General features: G+C 37.9%; 2 protein-coding genes across 9 annotated transcripts in view; one reads left to right on the top strand and one right to left on the bottom strand.

Annotated features, from left to right (window-relative positions):
• THAP6 (THAP domain containing 6) overlaps window positions 1–363 on the bottom strand; it is a 17,451-nt gene extending 17,088 nt beyond the window's left edge. For 2 of the 3 annotated variants that reach the window (XM_008069046.2, XM_008069047.2), the window contains exon 1: window positions 296–363. The gene's annotated coding sequence lies outside the window, so the exon portion shown is untranslated. The remainder of the gene's footprint in view (window positions 1–295) is intronic. The other variant, XM_021718065.1, reaches the window with a different exon arrangement.
• Window positions 364–384: 21 nt separating this feature from the next.
• RCHY1 (ring finger and CHY zinc finger domain containing 1) overlaps window positions 385–15,568 on the top strand; it is a 31,158-nt gene continuing 15,974 nt past the window's right edge. For 2 of the 6 annotated variants that reach the window (XM_021718063.1, XM_021718062.1), the window contains exons 1-2: window positions 499–620; window positions 6,200–6,315. In XM_021718063.1, coding sequence (XP_021573738.1) covers window positions 531–620; window positions 6,200–6,315 — 206 coding nt within the window. In that variant the 5' untranslated portion in view covers window positions 499–530. Of the gene's footprint in view, window positions 621–2,102; window positions 2,180–5,834; window positions 5,955–6,199; window positions 6,316–15,568 lie in introns of those variants that run through there. The other 4 variants (XM_008069045.1, XM_021718061.1, XM_021718064.1 and 1 more) reach the window with 4 other exon arrangements.

Below are 15,568 nucleotides of genomic sequence, written 5' to 3'. Positions count from 1 at the left end.
CTGGACTGTCCGCACGTATTTAGAATGAACGAAGAGCAGGGGAGAGGGCGGGGAGAGATGGCGCGGGGGGACGCCCAGGCCTGGCCGAACCCCGCCCCCCCCCAGGTTCCCGCCGCCCGCCGGCGAGGGAGGGGCCGCCCTGTCACAGGTGCGGAGGCACCCGCCGGGCGTGTCTTCCTCGGGGCCGCTCGGCGTCTCCGCGCCGCTGCGGGTCCTCCTCGCTCCGAACCGCGCCCTGGGCTTCGGGCAGGCGATGGCGGGGAGAGAAAGGAGGAGGCCACCTGAGAACCATTACCGTTAGCAGCGAAGACAGCAGCTAACTTCGCCGACGGAGATCGCGTCTCTCCTCGCTTCCGCCGCGTTGCCTCGGGAACCGGAAATCCGGCTGCCCCGGGTCACGTGCGCAGACGCCATATTGGCTCCGGTGGCAGCAGCGCCCAGGAAGGCTGTGCTGGAGCGGCGCCGCTTTTTCCGGGCGTGGTTTTCATCCTGGAGGAACGGTCTGTGGAGTGTGAGGGGAGGTGGAGGCGATGGCGGCGGCGGTGCGGGAAGATGGCGCCCGCGGTCGAGGGCGAGGGCGGCGGGGCTGCGAGCACTATGACAGAGGATGTCTCCTGAAGGTGATGGCTTCAAGGGGCGCCTCCCCGACAGGCTTCCGCCGTGGTGGGCGGGGGCGGGGAGGGCAGGCTGGGGCTAAGCTCGGGCGACTGTTCGGGCTACCTTTTCCTCCACCTGGAGCTGGGTTCCCCTTCGACTCGACGGCCGTGAGCCCCGCCGCCCCCTTGCCTCCTCACCTTGAACTTTGCGGGCAGCGCTCTTCCATACTGGGAAGAGCTGGGCCTCTTCGCCACTGGGGTTCTTCGTCTTCTGCTGCTGGAGGCAGGCTGAGGCAGCCCCAGGCCTGTGCTGGGCTCTCCCACGGGACCGCCTTCAGGCATGTGATGGGTCTTGGAAGGAGCATGAGCAGAATTGGAGACCCGGGTTACGTTCTCGGCTTCTGTAGTAAATGAGCGTTGCTGTCGGCCGGCTTTTCTTGAGAGGCTGTGCGTTGGCTCAGACCCACCAAGGAGAAAAAGCGTGTACGGAACAGGTCGACAGTCATGTGATCGCCAGTCAATAGGAAACTGTGGTACAGGAAAGCGCCTAGGATGCACGTGTTGTCACTTTTGCTGTTTGCTTTGAGACAACGTCCTGGTCAGTCTGTGACTTTTTAAATTGGCACCGATCCACTTGAGGTTTCCTGATTTTTCTTACAAGAAGTAGTATCAAAGTTTTGCTTAGAAAACTGGAGCTTTGGCATCTCACCGCCCTAACCTGCAGCTGTGCCCCTTAAGAACCGTGATTTTGTACCCCCTATGTAAACTAGTAATGATAGAAGGTCCTGCTTCATTAAAGAGTATGGGAATTATATACTAAAGTGCATGCGTAGTGCATTCCCTGGGGTACATGTTAGATGCTAAATGTTACCTGTTAGACTCTCCACCACCATCACCAACCATCATCATCAACATCATCATCCTGGATTTTTTTTTTTTTTTTTGTCATCGCGCTAGTCAACCCTTCTGGACACTGACCAGAGTCATTACAAACAAATGGTAGTAGTCTCAGGCCTGCAACTCCAAGTCAGACTCTTTTCTTAAGCCTTGGTTTGGTGAACAGTGCTCCACTGCACTGGAGGAAGCTCTTTTAAAATTGGTCATTCACCAAGTGTTGTATAAGGAAATAGATTGCTATCCTTTTGATTTCATTTCTACTGAGATGTTCTACTCTTTCAAGGCTGAATTTAATTTAAATTCCCTGACCTTCCCACACAAAGAAAAATTGCACAACTAGATCTATCAATACGTATCCTATAGGCACTGAGATACTTGGCCATGGATGTCAAACAGTTTTCGCCTTTCCCTTCCCTCTTCCTTAGATACCAGAGGCCAAGTGAAGAATTTCAAGCAGGAAGTGATCAACTAGGTCAAATGCAGCTGTTTGAGTAAGATAAGGACTGAGAATTGCCTTTTGAATTTGGCGAGAAAGAGATCACTAGTGACCTTGACAAGAGGAGTTCCAATGGAGAGATCAGGAGAGAGCCTGATTGGAGTGAATTCAAGAAGGAATGGGAGGAGTGGAGTTGGAAATAGCGCTTAGAGACAATTCTTGGAGTTTGGCTGTAAAGAAGAGCAAAAAAGTAAGGTGTGGTGGCCGGGAATTGAGACCCTTGTTCCCCTTTAAGATAGGAGGGATTGGAGCATGTTTGTATATTCTTGGAAATGACCCTATAGAGAACATTTTCTAATACAGGAAAGAGAGGGGAAACTGTAGGGGAACTGTCATGGAGGAGCCAAAGGGGTTGAGATCCAGTGCCCAAGTTGAGGAGTTGACCTTAAGCAGAAGCATGGATTATAGAGTCTTTGTAAAAGAAAGGAAGGCAGGCAGAGGTTGTTTGCAATTAGATTAATAGAGTGCAGGAGGATTTTTTTTTTTTTACCTTTTTCAGAGTGAAATAGGGCATCATCAGAGTAATGAGAGAAGTGTTAGAGTTTTAGAGAGAAGATGTGAAGTCATCTAGATCTTAGGCCTTAAATGCCAAAATGTTGAGAGCATTGACCTGGGAGATGTGGTTATTAAGAGTTCACTTGCTACGAGCCAGGCAGTTTGGTGATACATTACTCTAGCCATATTCAGTTGCTCTTGACAGGTTGAGTAGGAGAGACTTGGATTTAACCAGGGTTGGGATTGTGGTAGGTGAGTGTGTAGAGGAAGAGAGGAGGGAACTAGCTTGTACGCAAGGGAAGACCTGGGGTGAGTTGGAAAGAGAGGAGATAGAGATTAGAGAATTTCATGCTCGAGATTGAGATGCAGAGAAGGTACAGTTCTTGTTCTGGAGCGTTGGTTCTTAGTGTGGTGAATGGACGTTTGGGGTTCCCCGAGGGAGGCCCTTTCAGGGTATTTGTGATGTCAAAACTATTTTCTATGACTACTAAGATATTGTTTGTGTTTTCCGGTGTGTTGACACTTGTACTGATGGTGGAAAACACTATTTAAAACTGCTAGTGCCTTAGCACGAGTCAGGATGGTGAGACTGAATTATACTCCACCTGTAGTTTTTAAAAAAGCTAGTTCACTTAAAATATCATTGGTAAAACAGTAAAATCATTAATTTTATCAAATCTCAACCATTGAATACATACTTTTTTTTTTTTTTTGGTGCCCCGTGTGAGGAGAACACATATATTTTTAATATTCTGTTGATGAAACGGGAAGTTCTCATCTAGCACTTCTGCAAATTGAAATTAGTTGGTTGTTTTGAGGAAAAGCTTTTGTGCAGTTGGATTGCAAAGTGAACTAGTTGCTTTTTTTCATGGAACAACATTTTTTTTTACTTGAAAAAACTGTAGTCATTCAGGCTTGGGTATTTGGTAGATCTTTTTTCTAAAAAGAGGAAAGTGAGACTCATGACAATGAAAACAATTGACAGTTTTTGTTGCCCGTGATACAATTCAATGTTTCATGCAAAAATAAGAATTTTGGAAAACTTTTATTGACATTTGTAAGGTTGAAACTTCTAAAAAAGACTTTCCAATGATATTTTCTTCCTAATACCTAAAGACTTAACTCATTCACGACTGCGAATGTGAATTTATGTCATTCAAAATTCTGTTCCTGGTTGCCGTTGATATGAATTGACCTCATCATGAAGACTCTCTTTTAAGGTTTATAATCCTTAAATAAAAATACAAAGTACGGAATAGGAGTCAGAGTGGTATATGAGGCAAATACTAGATATGTCTACAACTTTCAACTGTATTGTGAAAAAGATGACAATTTAGAAAAGACCATTTGTGCTTTACGGTAGAAGTTTGTGGTAACTAGCTTCAGGTTTTTATTTTCACCCACAAATTTGCCGGTTGCGAATGTGTTAACAAGTAAGATTTTTTGATATTACATGTCAAATGTGTGAACATTTGGAAGATGTGCATAACTCAGTGAACTGGTATTTTTCAAATGACTGATGGATGAGTAAAAGATCCATTTGACGTGTGAGATCAATGGATTTTAATGTAACAAAAGAGGAAAAGTTCATTGATAATGGTTTCAGATTCCATGTTGCAATTGCCTTTTAAGAGTTCTTTAGTTTTGGTTGGAAAGAAAGGAAGCCTATTAAGTGTTAACATCTTAACCTTCATAATTTCTGAGAAGGCTATTAAAATACTCCTCCTTTTTCCAATGTACATATTTATGTGAGGCCAGAATTTCTTCATATACTTCATCTACAACTGATTGAATGAATGCAGAAGTAGTTATGAGAATTCAGGTACTTTTGGGGGAAAGTACAGTTACTTTTCATTAAAATGTTATTTATGTTAATGAGTAATGGTTTTGTTACTTTTATTTTAAAGAGTAATATTTAGGCTGGGCATGGTGGTTCATACCTATAATCCCAGCACTTTGGGAATCTGAGACAGGAGGGTTGCTTTAGCCGAGAAGTTCAAGATCAGTCCAGGCAGTACAGTGAGATCTCATCTCCTCAAGAAAATAAAAAAATTAGCCGGGCATGGTGGCGCACTTGTAGTCTTAGCTACTTGGGAGTTTGACGTGGGAGGATCACTTGAGTTGAGTTGGAGGCTGCAGTGAGCTGTGATCATGCCGCTACACTCCAGCCTGGGTGACGACAGTGAGACCCCTGACTTTATAAAAAAAAAATGTGATATTAAGAAAACCTATTCTTTTAAATTTATGATATATTTTAATAGATATAATCCACATAAACAAAAGCCCTTGGAGAAGTGTAAAGGGGTCCCAAGACCAACCTATTTGAGAACCACTGCTCTATGGTGTGATTGAGACTGTGGCTGAGGATGGTTGGGGAACAAGACCATTGGAAGTAAGGAAGTCAGGGGACTGAGAGTGCAGGTTATTGGAAGGATCATCATTGTGGCTATGCAGTTCACCAAGATAAGGAAGCCTATTAAGTGTTACCATCTTTAAAGAATGAACTATGTTATAAGTCATGGCATTAGACGCGTTGGCAATGAGTGGATCTGCGAGGTCACTGTATTGGAAACTACTGGGTTAGTTCACTGGCCCAGAGATCTCTTGATATATTAGTAAGGGCAGGATTAGGCTGCTATAATGAAAAGACTCAACAAAAATGAAGTTTAAAGAATAAAGATTTTATTTCTTCCTGTGTAATAATTCCAAGGTGAGCAATCTAGTTTGGTGACAAGGCTTTGTTCCACATAGTCACTCCAGGAACAAGTTTTTTCTTTTGTATTATTTTGTCATGTTTTAGGAACATATGGCCATCTGGGTATTATAAGTGGACAATCACATGTCCAAGAAAGAGAGACTAGATTTTGGTGGACAACTGGCAGTCTTTGCCACTCTTTAAAACAAAGGCTATCTCTTATACTTATTGCATTCTTTGCAATATTAAGTATATAGTCGGTGATTTGTAAATATAAGTGAAATAAAAGTATAATCTTTACAGTATTTAATGTAAATGCATTTATTTGGAAATGTCTAAGAAGAGGTTGCCTGTCTTCTGTTTAGGCTGAGAATGAGATTGGAGTGTACTGGGCTTAGTTTTTCAGTCTAGGGATTTCCATCCTTTATAATTCTTTAAGTTGTGTTTAACTTCACACGGACATTGATATTGAAAGGAAGAGTTAACATAAAGTATGCCAGGAAACAGTGAGATACTGTGTTTAGGATCAGTTTACAACTGATCTGTTGGTTGTACTCTGAGTTTCAGGAGGGGAAGGGAGAAATTTTCTTTTTGCATTGCAAATGTGTCTTTTCTTTCTTCTTCTTATGTCTGTCTTTTTCCCTCTGGGGGTTAGGCACCTTGCTGTGACAAGCTTTATACTTGCCGATTGTGTCATGATAACAATGAAGATCATCAACTGGATCGCTTTAAAGTGAAGGAAGTGCAGTGTATAAGCTGTGAAAAAATGCAGCACGTAAGAGTTTATGACATATTTCTCTTATCTTTCTTTTTTAAAAGCCTTATGAAGGTGGATTAAAAAAAATTAAAAGTATTGCAAATAAGACTTTTAATTTTTAAACTCTTAGAGTAAGTCATATCTTTAAATGTTTAAAAACGTACAAAACTGTATATACTTTAAGATAAATACTGTATATTTAATTAGTGACTGAAAACGTTTCAGTTACTTTATTCCAATTTTTAATTGTGTGTCTTTTTTAGGCCCAACAGACTTGTGAAGAATGTAGCACATTGTTTGGAGAATATTACTGCAATATATGCCATCTGTTTGACAAAGATAAGAAGCAGTATCATTGTGAAAACTGTGGAATTTGTAGGTACTGTATATAAATTGTTCTTTTCTAATTTCTTCTAATGTATGTGGGCAATAATAGTTTTTAAAATTAACATTATTGGTATATAGTTTACGTCTGATTAAGTGCATTGATTTTAACTTTCCAATTCAGAGAGTTTTGATAAATATGTATGTCTGTGTTACTGTCAACACAGTCAAACTGTAGAACATGTCCATTATTCTAAAAAGTTTCTTAATGCCTCTTTTTGCAATAGTCATTTAATTTGCCTGTCAACTATTGTATGGCTGTTTTAAACTTTATTTGTGGGAAAGAAAGCATGTTTTATATAAAATGTTTTGTAGACAACTGATGTAGAAAATTAGGGTAAATTTTTCCTTTTAAAAATTAGTATTTAAAGAGTTATCAAGCTTGATTTTATAAAAATTGGAAAATACAGAAAAGTAAAAATAATAAAAATAAAATAGCCTACTGTCTAACCACAGACAAGTTACTGTTGATGTGTTAATGATAAGGAATTTCTTTCTAAAAATTTTGAAGTATTTCATGTATACAAAAGCATATATGTAACGTGTATTGTAAAGTATAGTAGTACAGTGAACAAGCCACTCAGTTTAAGAAATGAATGTTACCAATACTGGTAAAACTCAAGGTGTTCTATGTTCAGTCCTTTCTTCTTGTCCTCATTGGAGATAATCACTGTCTTGAATCACCTTCATGCTTTTCTTTTATATTATTTGTACAGTTTGTTTTAAAGGAAGGATAATAAACATACCAAAAGATGCAGAAATTATAAGCAAGCAACTTTATGAATTTTAATAAAATGAACACACCTTGGGACCTCCACTCAGATCAAAAAATAGAACATTAATAACACTTTTGTAGTTTCCTTTATGACACTTCAAAGTTAATACAGTCCTCCAAAGGTAGCCACTATACTGACTTTTTGAACTTATAAATAAGTGGAATCATATAGTCTGTACTACTCTTTTGTGTTTTCTGTTTTAGGGCAGTGTGATTAGGTGTTCACAGACTTAGAATTGTTATATTTTCCTTTATAATTTACTGATTTATTATATACTGTCTTTTTTATCTTTAATAATATTTCCTGCCTTAAAATGTATCTATATCAGCTTTCTTTTGGTGAGTTTTTGCATGTATATCCTTTCTGTTCTTTTATTCTAGACATTTTGTATAGCTACATATAAGTCATGTATTGTGTAAGTCGCATATAGCTGAATTTTTTTATCCAATAAAAACTGTCTTTTAATTTAAGTATTTAGTCCATTTATTAGTGTAGTTATGATGTATTTGCATGTCAGTCTATGATTTTGGTATTTTTTATTGCCTTAGCATTTGTCTTTTTTTTTTTTGATTAATCAGTTATTTGTCTATTCTATTTTTATTCTCTATAGGCTTGTTAATTATATTTTACCCCTTCCCCCTGTAATACTTACATTATTCTCTTAGTGGTTGTCTTAGAAATTAAAATATACATCCTTGGCTTATTAAAATAGTATGTATTTCACTTCCGGGACATGTAAAGGTTTCAAACTCAAAGAAGATTTACTTTCTATTATTGTCAGGTGTTTACTACTTCTATTGCCCTTTTTTCCTTTCTGAGTCTCTAGCATTATGTTTGTATTTTCCTTCTGCTTGAATAATTCTCTTTAGTGTTACTCTTAGGCTTTGCTCATGATACATTACCAGTTTTTTGTTTCTTTGAGAATGTCTTTATTTTGCCTTCATTTTTGAGTGATATCTTTGCTGGGTATAGAATTCTAAGTTGATAGATTCTTTCCCCCCTTGTACTTTAAAGGTTCCATGGTTTCTGTTTAAAAAGAAAATCACCTGTCAGGATTATTGTTGCTTTTTGAAAGGTAATATGTCTTTTTGTTTCCCTTGTGATGCTTTTAAGTCCTTGGTCTTTAGCAGTTTTTCTATAACGTGTCCAGGTATCCTTGGGATTTGTAGAGTTTCTTGAATCTGTGGCTTGATGTCTTCTTCAGTTTTGAAATATTCTTGGCCACTTTCTCTTCAGATAATGTTTCTACTCCATTGTCCCACTTCTGATGTTCCACCTATAGACTTTTCACCGTGTCTCATATCTCTCTTGCATTTTTTCTGTATTTCTTATCTTTTTATTTTCTTCATGCTTAAATTGGATAATTTTCAGATTTATCTTCCAGGTCTCTGTTCTGCTGTATTGAATCTGCTGTTAAACCTACTGAGTTTTTCATTAGTAGGGAACTTACTTTTTTAGTTATGGAATTTACATTTAGTCTTCACTCTTGATAGCCTCCAGTTGTCAGGTGAAATTCTTCATTTTTTTTCTTTGAATATATATATATATTTTTTTGAGTTGGAGTCTCACTCTGTTGCTCAGACTGGAGTGCAGTGGCTGCTCCCGGCCACCGCAGCCTCGCCTACTGGGCTCCGGTGATCCTTCCACCTCAGCCTTCCAAGTAGCTGGAACTACAGGCACGCGCTACCACACCCGGCTAATTTTTTGTTTTACTGTAGAGATGAGGTCTTGTCAAGTTGCCCAGGTGGGTCTTGAACCCGCGGGCTCAGGCAATCCGCTCACCTCAGACTCCCAGAGCGCTGGGATTACAGGCTGAGCCACCGAGTCTGGCCTCTTTGAACATATTAATCACAGGCAATTTAAAGACTGTGCATAATAACTCCAGTATCTTAATTACTTATGGGTGGATTTTGTTTTTCTGTTTTGGTTTAGTTCTGCCTTTTGGCATGCTTGATTTTTTTTTTTTTAAATTTGATTGTTGGACACAATATATAAAAATCATTAAGCTCTGGATGCTGTTTTTTTCCCAAAGAGAATTTTCTTTTGGTAGTTAGTTAATATTGTGGTAGACAGCTTCATCCAATTTAGGATTGATAGGATTAGAGACTTAATTTCAGTTATTTTGTGAGTCTCTTCTTTTTTGCCCCCCCCCTTAGGTGCCTAGGACATGATCCCTTGGGGATTTTGACTTAAAGCCAGTGGTGTTACCAGGCCATCTCTCTTTTGGTGGGCCCTGGACTCCAATTTTTGCCTCCCTAGCACAGGAAAGCTACAAAATGGTTTACGTAGTATCTTAGCCTCTTACCGGCTCCTCTTTGTATAACTTCTTAGCTTCTTACAGCACTGTTTAGGGTCTGCAGATCTCTCAAAGAAGAAAGAAGCAGAGACTACAGTAAGTCCACTGCAAATGAATGAGTCCCCTTCCGAGAGTGTGTCCATAAGTCCTATAAAGTTAGCCTAGGCACCCAACTAACACAATCAGCTATATAGTACTGTATTGTATAGGTTTATAATGTATCCTGGGCTTGAAATAAAGATACTGTGCTACTGTACTCTGTACATGTGTCTATGCACATGACAGTGTATGACATTGAAGACGTGAATTAACTTACATGGTTGGACTTTTGAATGTACATTTGCATCTTTGGAATTTCACAACTTGAAGATTGCACTTGGTAGGGGACTGAATTAGTAGGGAATTTACTGTACTGACTTTGCCTCAGTATATTTCCTTTCTTCAAGACCTTAGTTGCTCTTTGTTGCTTATTTGTTTTCTTTCTTTCCCTCTCACTCTCTCCCTCCTCCTCCTCTGCTCAGGCAGTCCTTTCACCTCGGTTTCCCAAAGTGTTGGGATTACAGACTTGAGCCACTATGCCCGGTTAGAACTCATAATTTTGTTGAAGAAAGATGGCTAGCTTTGCTACATAATTGTAAAACATTTTTATGAATTTTTTTCATTTCTATATCATCTATTTCCTTCCATATACTTTTACTTACATTCCTGCCTTCAACATTGTCCTCTTATGAACCTTATTAAGTATATTTGGTGTACAAATATCATAAAAGATGGAAGAATATTTTCACACATCCTTTTAGCAAAATGGGATGGTCTGTTTTGTCACAAAATATTGTAATTTGAAGTTATTCCTATTAACTGACTAAATGAAGATAACTATATTTTCTTTTTGTCCTTAGAAATATGTTGTTCATTCCTTTTCTTAAGTGAGACCATTCATACAGTATATCATCACCTGAAAACCATAATCTGACTCGTTTCACCATCATTATCAGAATGTAGAGCAGTGATTCTTAACTTGGGACCATTTTTTTCCAGGGAATATTTGGCAATGTCTAAAGACATTTTTGATTGTCATAACCAGGGCATAGGAGGTAGTAGATGCCATGGCATCTACTGGATAGAGGTCAGGGATGCTGCTAAATATCCTACAATGTACAAAGCAGTTCCCAACCATACAGAGTTATCTGATCCAGAATATCAGTAGTGGGAAACTCCAGTCTCGAGGTTTATGTGCCTCTTTGCCTTTTATCTTTTGCTTTGTCTAAATTTTCCTCACTCATTTTTTTTTCTATTTGCTTTAAGGACAAAAAATTAAGAATTTTGATTTCTCAGCTGTGTTCAAAGACGATTACAAAAATGATGTATCTAAACTCTTTAATACCTTATTAAAAGATAGTATAGCCAGGGGTGGTAGCGCACTCCTGTAGTTCCGGCTAATTGGAAGGCTGAGGCTGGATCTCTGGAACCCAGCAGGTCAGTGCTGGGGTGGCCATGGTGTGCCACTGCACTCCAGCCTGGGGGACAGAGTGAGACTCCAACTAAAAAAAATGATAATATATTAGCGCAGTACAAAAGTAAAACTGAAGGATTATGCAGTAGTGATGACTTATTTCACACTGTGTCATCCTTTTGGGTGTTTCTACCATGCTTCCCATTTTAGTCTTTTTGTCAGCATAGTTGGGAATAATTGATAATGTGAAAGAATTATCAATAATTTTGAATATCAAGGTTAGGAAAAATAAGATTGCTAAGATCCCATCATACATCAGATTTAGAAATTACCCATATGGTAATTGCAAAATCATGAGTTTATTCTATTAATGAAAAATAGATTTTGTTTTTGTTCTTTGGAAGATCTCTAGTAAAGAATAAACTTCATAAAGTATTAATCTTTAAAATGATTAGAAAAAGAACTGGACCCTGGTACAGAATGGATATCATATGAAGAAGACATTTGCAGTAGTAAAGATTTGTTAAACGCTGAACTTAATCTAAGTTCTTTCTTAGAACTTTTAACTTGTTAATTATGCAGTATAAATCTCTGAGTATGTTGGGTTTCTAATGCAGTACTTGGTCACAGAATCCTTTTCACATTCAATGGAACATAATTGGGAAATTTCTAAAGTATCGAATAACTAAGAAATTTTCAAATAAAAAAAGTTTATGTGATTGAGTATCATAAAATTATGTGACTCAGGTTTTAGACAGTTGTGTTCTCATTAAGTAGATATTTTAGGAGGTGTTATATATCTGTTATCACTGTTCAGAAATCTTTGAAGTGTCTGATTTGCAGTTTAATGAGTACATATGACACACTGAAAATTCACTCTTCAGGATTATTGAACTCTGTTTTGAATTTTTAAAAATTTGCTAAAAGATATTGGGAGCAAAGTCTGTGAAGTAAGATTGACAAATACTATCTTTAATCAGAAATGACATCATCAAATAATGATTTATTTTATTTTATTTATATATTTATTTATTTATTTTGAGTCGGAGTCTCTGTCACCCAGGCTGGAGGGCAGTGGCACACTTCCAGCCACTGCAGCCTCGACCGACTGGGCTTAGGTGATCCTTCCATCTCAGCCTTTCAAGTAGCTGGAACTACAGATGTGCACCACCACGCCTGGCTAATTTTTTTGATTTATGTAAAGATGAGGTCTCACCAAGTTGCCCAGGCTGGTCTTGAATCCCTGGGCTCAGGCAGTCCTCTCGCCTTGGCCTCCCAAAGTGCTGAGATTACAGGCTGAGCCACTACGCCCAACCAACTTGTTTTTTAAATAATAAAAATCAAAATACAGATTAAAATAATATTTGTGCAATTGGCAGCATTATTGAAAACTCTTTACCCTTTCACAAGAACTTATAGGAATTAATTCAAAGACGTTTTTAATTTTTGTTTAAAGATCGGTCTTTTTACTTTATAGCTGTACATTCTTGATAGTCTTTTGCACTGAGTCTTCTTTGAAAATCAAGGCACATATTTTTGCCTTAAGTTATTATGAACCTTCATTATTGCTTTTAGTTCATTCCATTTGACCGATTTACAAGGCGGAGTGATTAGGTCTTTTGGACTTGGGTCTCTCACCCAAATTTCTTCTGCTCTTGGCTCTCATTGTTTCCTTTAGCCTGCCTCTGACCTCTGACCTAGTCTGGAGGTGTGGGCTTGGTAAACCATTGTTCATTCTTAGTAATCACTGTAAGCAAATAATGGCTTCTTACAGAATTAACTACTATATTATTTTTGACTTTGCATTTTAAAATAGCTTGATGATAGTTATAGATTATTTTTTGACTATGGCATTATTTCTCAAAAAGAATGAGTTGCCCTAAAGTTGAGGTTTCAGTTTTTCTTTAAACAGGGGCAAGCATGTGATCTTAATTTTTAGGTAATGGGTATTATATTTATATTGGAATGTACTAGAATAAACTGTTTTTAAAAAGTGGGGTAATAATACTTCTCAGTATTATTAAGTAAGTGCCAGAGTGTTAACTATTTATTATAAGAGAGCATTGTATAGCACAAGTGGTTGCTGTGTTCTGATTTCTTTTTTTATTGATACATATACAGATGTACATATTTTCAGGATATGTGTGATCATTTGATACTTTCAGATAATCAAATCAGGGTAATTGGGATATCCATCACCTTAAATATTTATCTTATGCTAAGAACATTCAAATTATTTTCTTCTAGCTATTTTGAAATGTACAATAGATAAATGTTAACTATAGTCACTCTACTGATCTATAACCCTGTTGAACACCAGGTCTTATTTCTTCTATCTAAGTGTATATATGTACCCATGATCCAACTTCTCTTTATATTTATCCCCCACCTTTTCTGACCTCTGGTAAATACCAGTCTACTCTCCATCTTTATGAGACCCACTTTTTTAGCTCCCACGTATGAGTGAAGACATGGGATATTTGTCTTTCTGTGCTTGGTCTGTTTTGCTTAACATAACCATCTCCAGTTCCATTCGTGTTGCAGCAAATGACAGAATTTCATTTTTTTTTTAATGGCTGAGTGATATTCCACTGTGTATATGTATCACATTTTCTTTTTGCATTCATACATTGGAAAAATGGTTACTTAGGTTGATTCCATATCTTGGCTGTTGTAAATAATACAGCTTTAATAAAGGGAGTGCAGACACCGCTTTGATATTGATTTCCTTCCTTTTGGCTATGTATCATATGGTAGTTCCATTTTCAGATTTTGAGGAACCTCTATGCAGTTTCCCCTGTGACTGTACTGACTTATATCTTCACCAACAGTGTCTGAAGGTTTTACTTTCCCCACATCCACACCTACATCTGTTATTCCCTGTCTTTTTTATATAGGCCATTCTAACTGGGGTAAGTGTGGTTTTGATTTGCATTTTTCTGATGGCTAGTGATGCCAAACGTTTTTTCATATACATGTTGGTCATTTGTATGTCTTCATTTGAAAAATATGCATATCTTTGTCCAATTTTTAAATGGAATTTTGCTGGATGTGATGGCTCATGCCTGTAATTCCATCACTTTGGGAGGCAGAGGTGAGAGAATTGCTTGAGCCCAGAGGTTCGAGACCAGCCTGGGCAACTTGACGAGACTTCGTCTCTACAGTAAACCAAAAAATTAACTGGGCATGGTGGCACACATCTGTAGTTCCATCTACTTGGAAGGCTGAGGCAGAAGGGTCACCTGAGCCTGGCAGGTTGAGGCTTCGGTGACTGTGAGTGTGCCACGGCACTCCATCCTGGGTGACAGAGTGAGACTCTAACTAAAAAAAAAAAAATAATAAATTGAATTTCTCTTGTTTTTTTGCTCTTGAGTTGTTTGAGCTCTTTGTATATTCTGGTTATTAATCCCTTGCCAAGATGGTTAGTTTGCATATGTCTTCTCCCATTCCATGGTTTGTCTCTTCAGTTTGTTGATTGCATCCTTTGCTGTGCACATGCTTTGGCTTGATGTAATCCCATGTGCCTGTTTTTGGTTTTGTTGCCTTTGCTTTTGAGGTAAAAAAAAAAAAAAAAAACCATTAAAAAACCAGTCTTTGCTCCGACCAGTGTCTTGGAGTGTTTCCTCAATGTTTTCTTCTCTAGCAGTTTTCATAGTTTCCGGTCTTAGGTTTGACTTTAGTTAATTTTGATTTGATTTTTGTGTATGGTGAGAGATAAGCATCTGGTTTCATTTTTCTTCATATGGTTATCCAATTTTTTTCAGCACCATTTATTGAAGAGACTTTCCTTTCCCTATTGTGTGTCTTTAGCACCTTTCTTTATATTGAGTTGGCTGTACATTCATAGATTTATGTCTGGATCCTCTGTTCTGTTTCATTGGTCTGTCTCTTTTTATGCCAGTACCACCATGCTGGTTTTGGTTACTATAGCTTTGTAGTATATTTTGAAGTTGAGTAGTATGCTTAGGTCCCTTTGCTCAGGAATTGCTTAGGTTATCGGTATTTTGTGGTTCTGTATATATTTTGGATTTATTTTCTATTTCTGTGAAGAATGTCGTTGGTATTTTGGTAGGGATGGCATTGAATCTCTAAATATCTTTGGGTGGTATTGTCATGTTACCAATATTAATTTTTTCAATCCATGGGCATGGATTGCTTTTCCATTTTTTTAGTGTTCTCTTCAGTTTCTTTCATCACTGTCTTGGGTAGAGCTTTTATATCTTTGGTTAAGTTGATTCCTAAGTTTTTAAAAAATTTTTGGTAGCTATCGTAAATGGGATTGCCTTCTTGATTTCTTTTTCAGATTGTTTATTGTTGGTGTATAATTTGACTTCCTCCTTTCCAATTTGGATGCCCTTTTTTTCTTTCTCTTTATTTATTTTAGAGCTAATTGCTCTGGCTAGGACTTCCAGTATTATTTTGAGTAAAAGTGTTGAAGTGGGCATCCTTGTCTCGTTTCAGAAGTCAGAGGAAAGGCTATAAATTTTTGCCCATTTTGGATGACATTGGCTGTGTGTCTGTCATATGTGATCTTTATTGTTTTGAGGTATGCTCCTTTTATACCTCGTTTGTTGATGGTTTTTTAAAAATCACAGATGGTTGTCGAATTTTAGCAAATGCTTTTTCAGCAACTATTGAAATGATGTTTTTTTTTTTTTTTCTTGGTTCTATCGATGCATTATATCATGTTTATTGGTTTGTGTATGTTGAACAATCTTTGCAT

The sequence above is a fragment of the Carlito syrichta genome, unplaced genomic scaffold (genome assembly GCF_000164805.1).
Source record: "Carlito syrichta isolate Samal-C Ts95f unplaced genomic scaffold, Tarsius_syrichta-2.0.1 Scaffold311780, whole genome shotgun sequence".
Taxonomy (NCBI): Eukaryota; Metazoa; Chordata; class Mammalia; order Primates; family Tarsiidae; genus Carlito; species Carlito syrichta.
The sequence above is the reverse complement of the archived record's forward strand: the minus strand, read 5'-3'. Positions and strand labels throughout refer to the sequence as shown.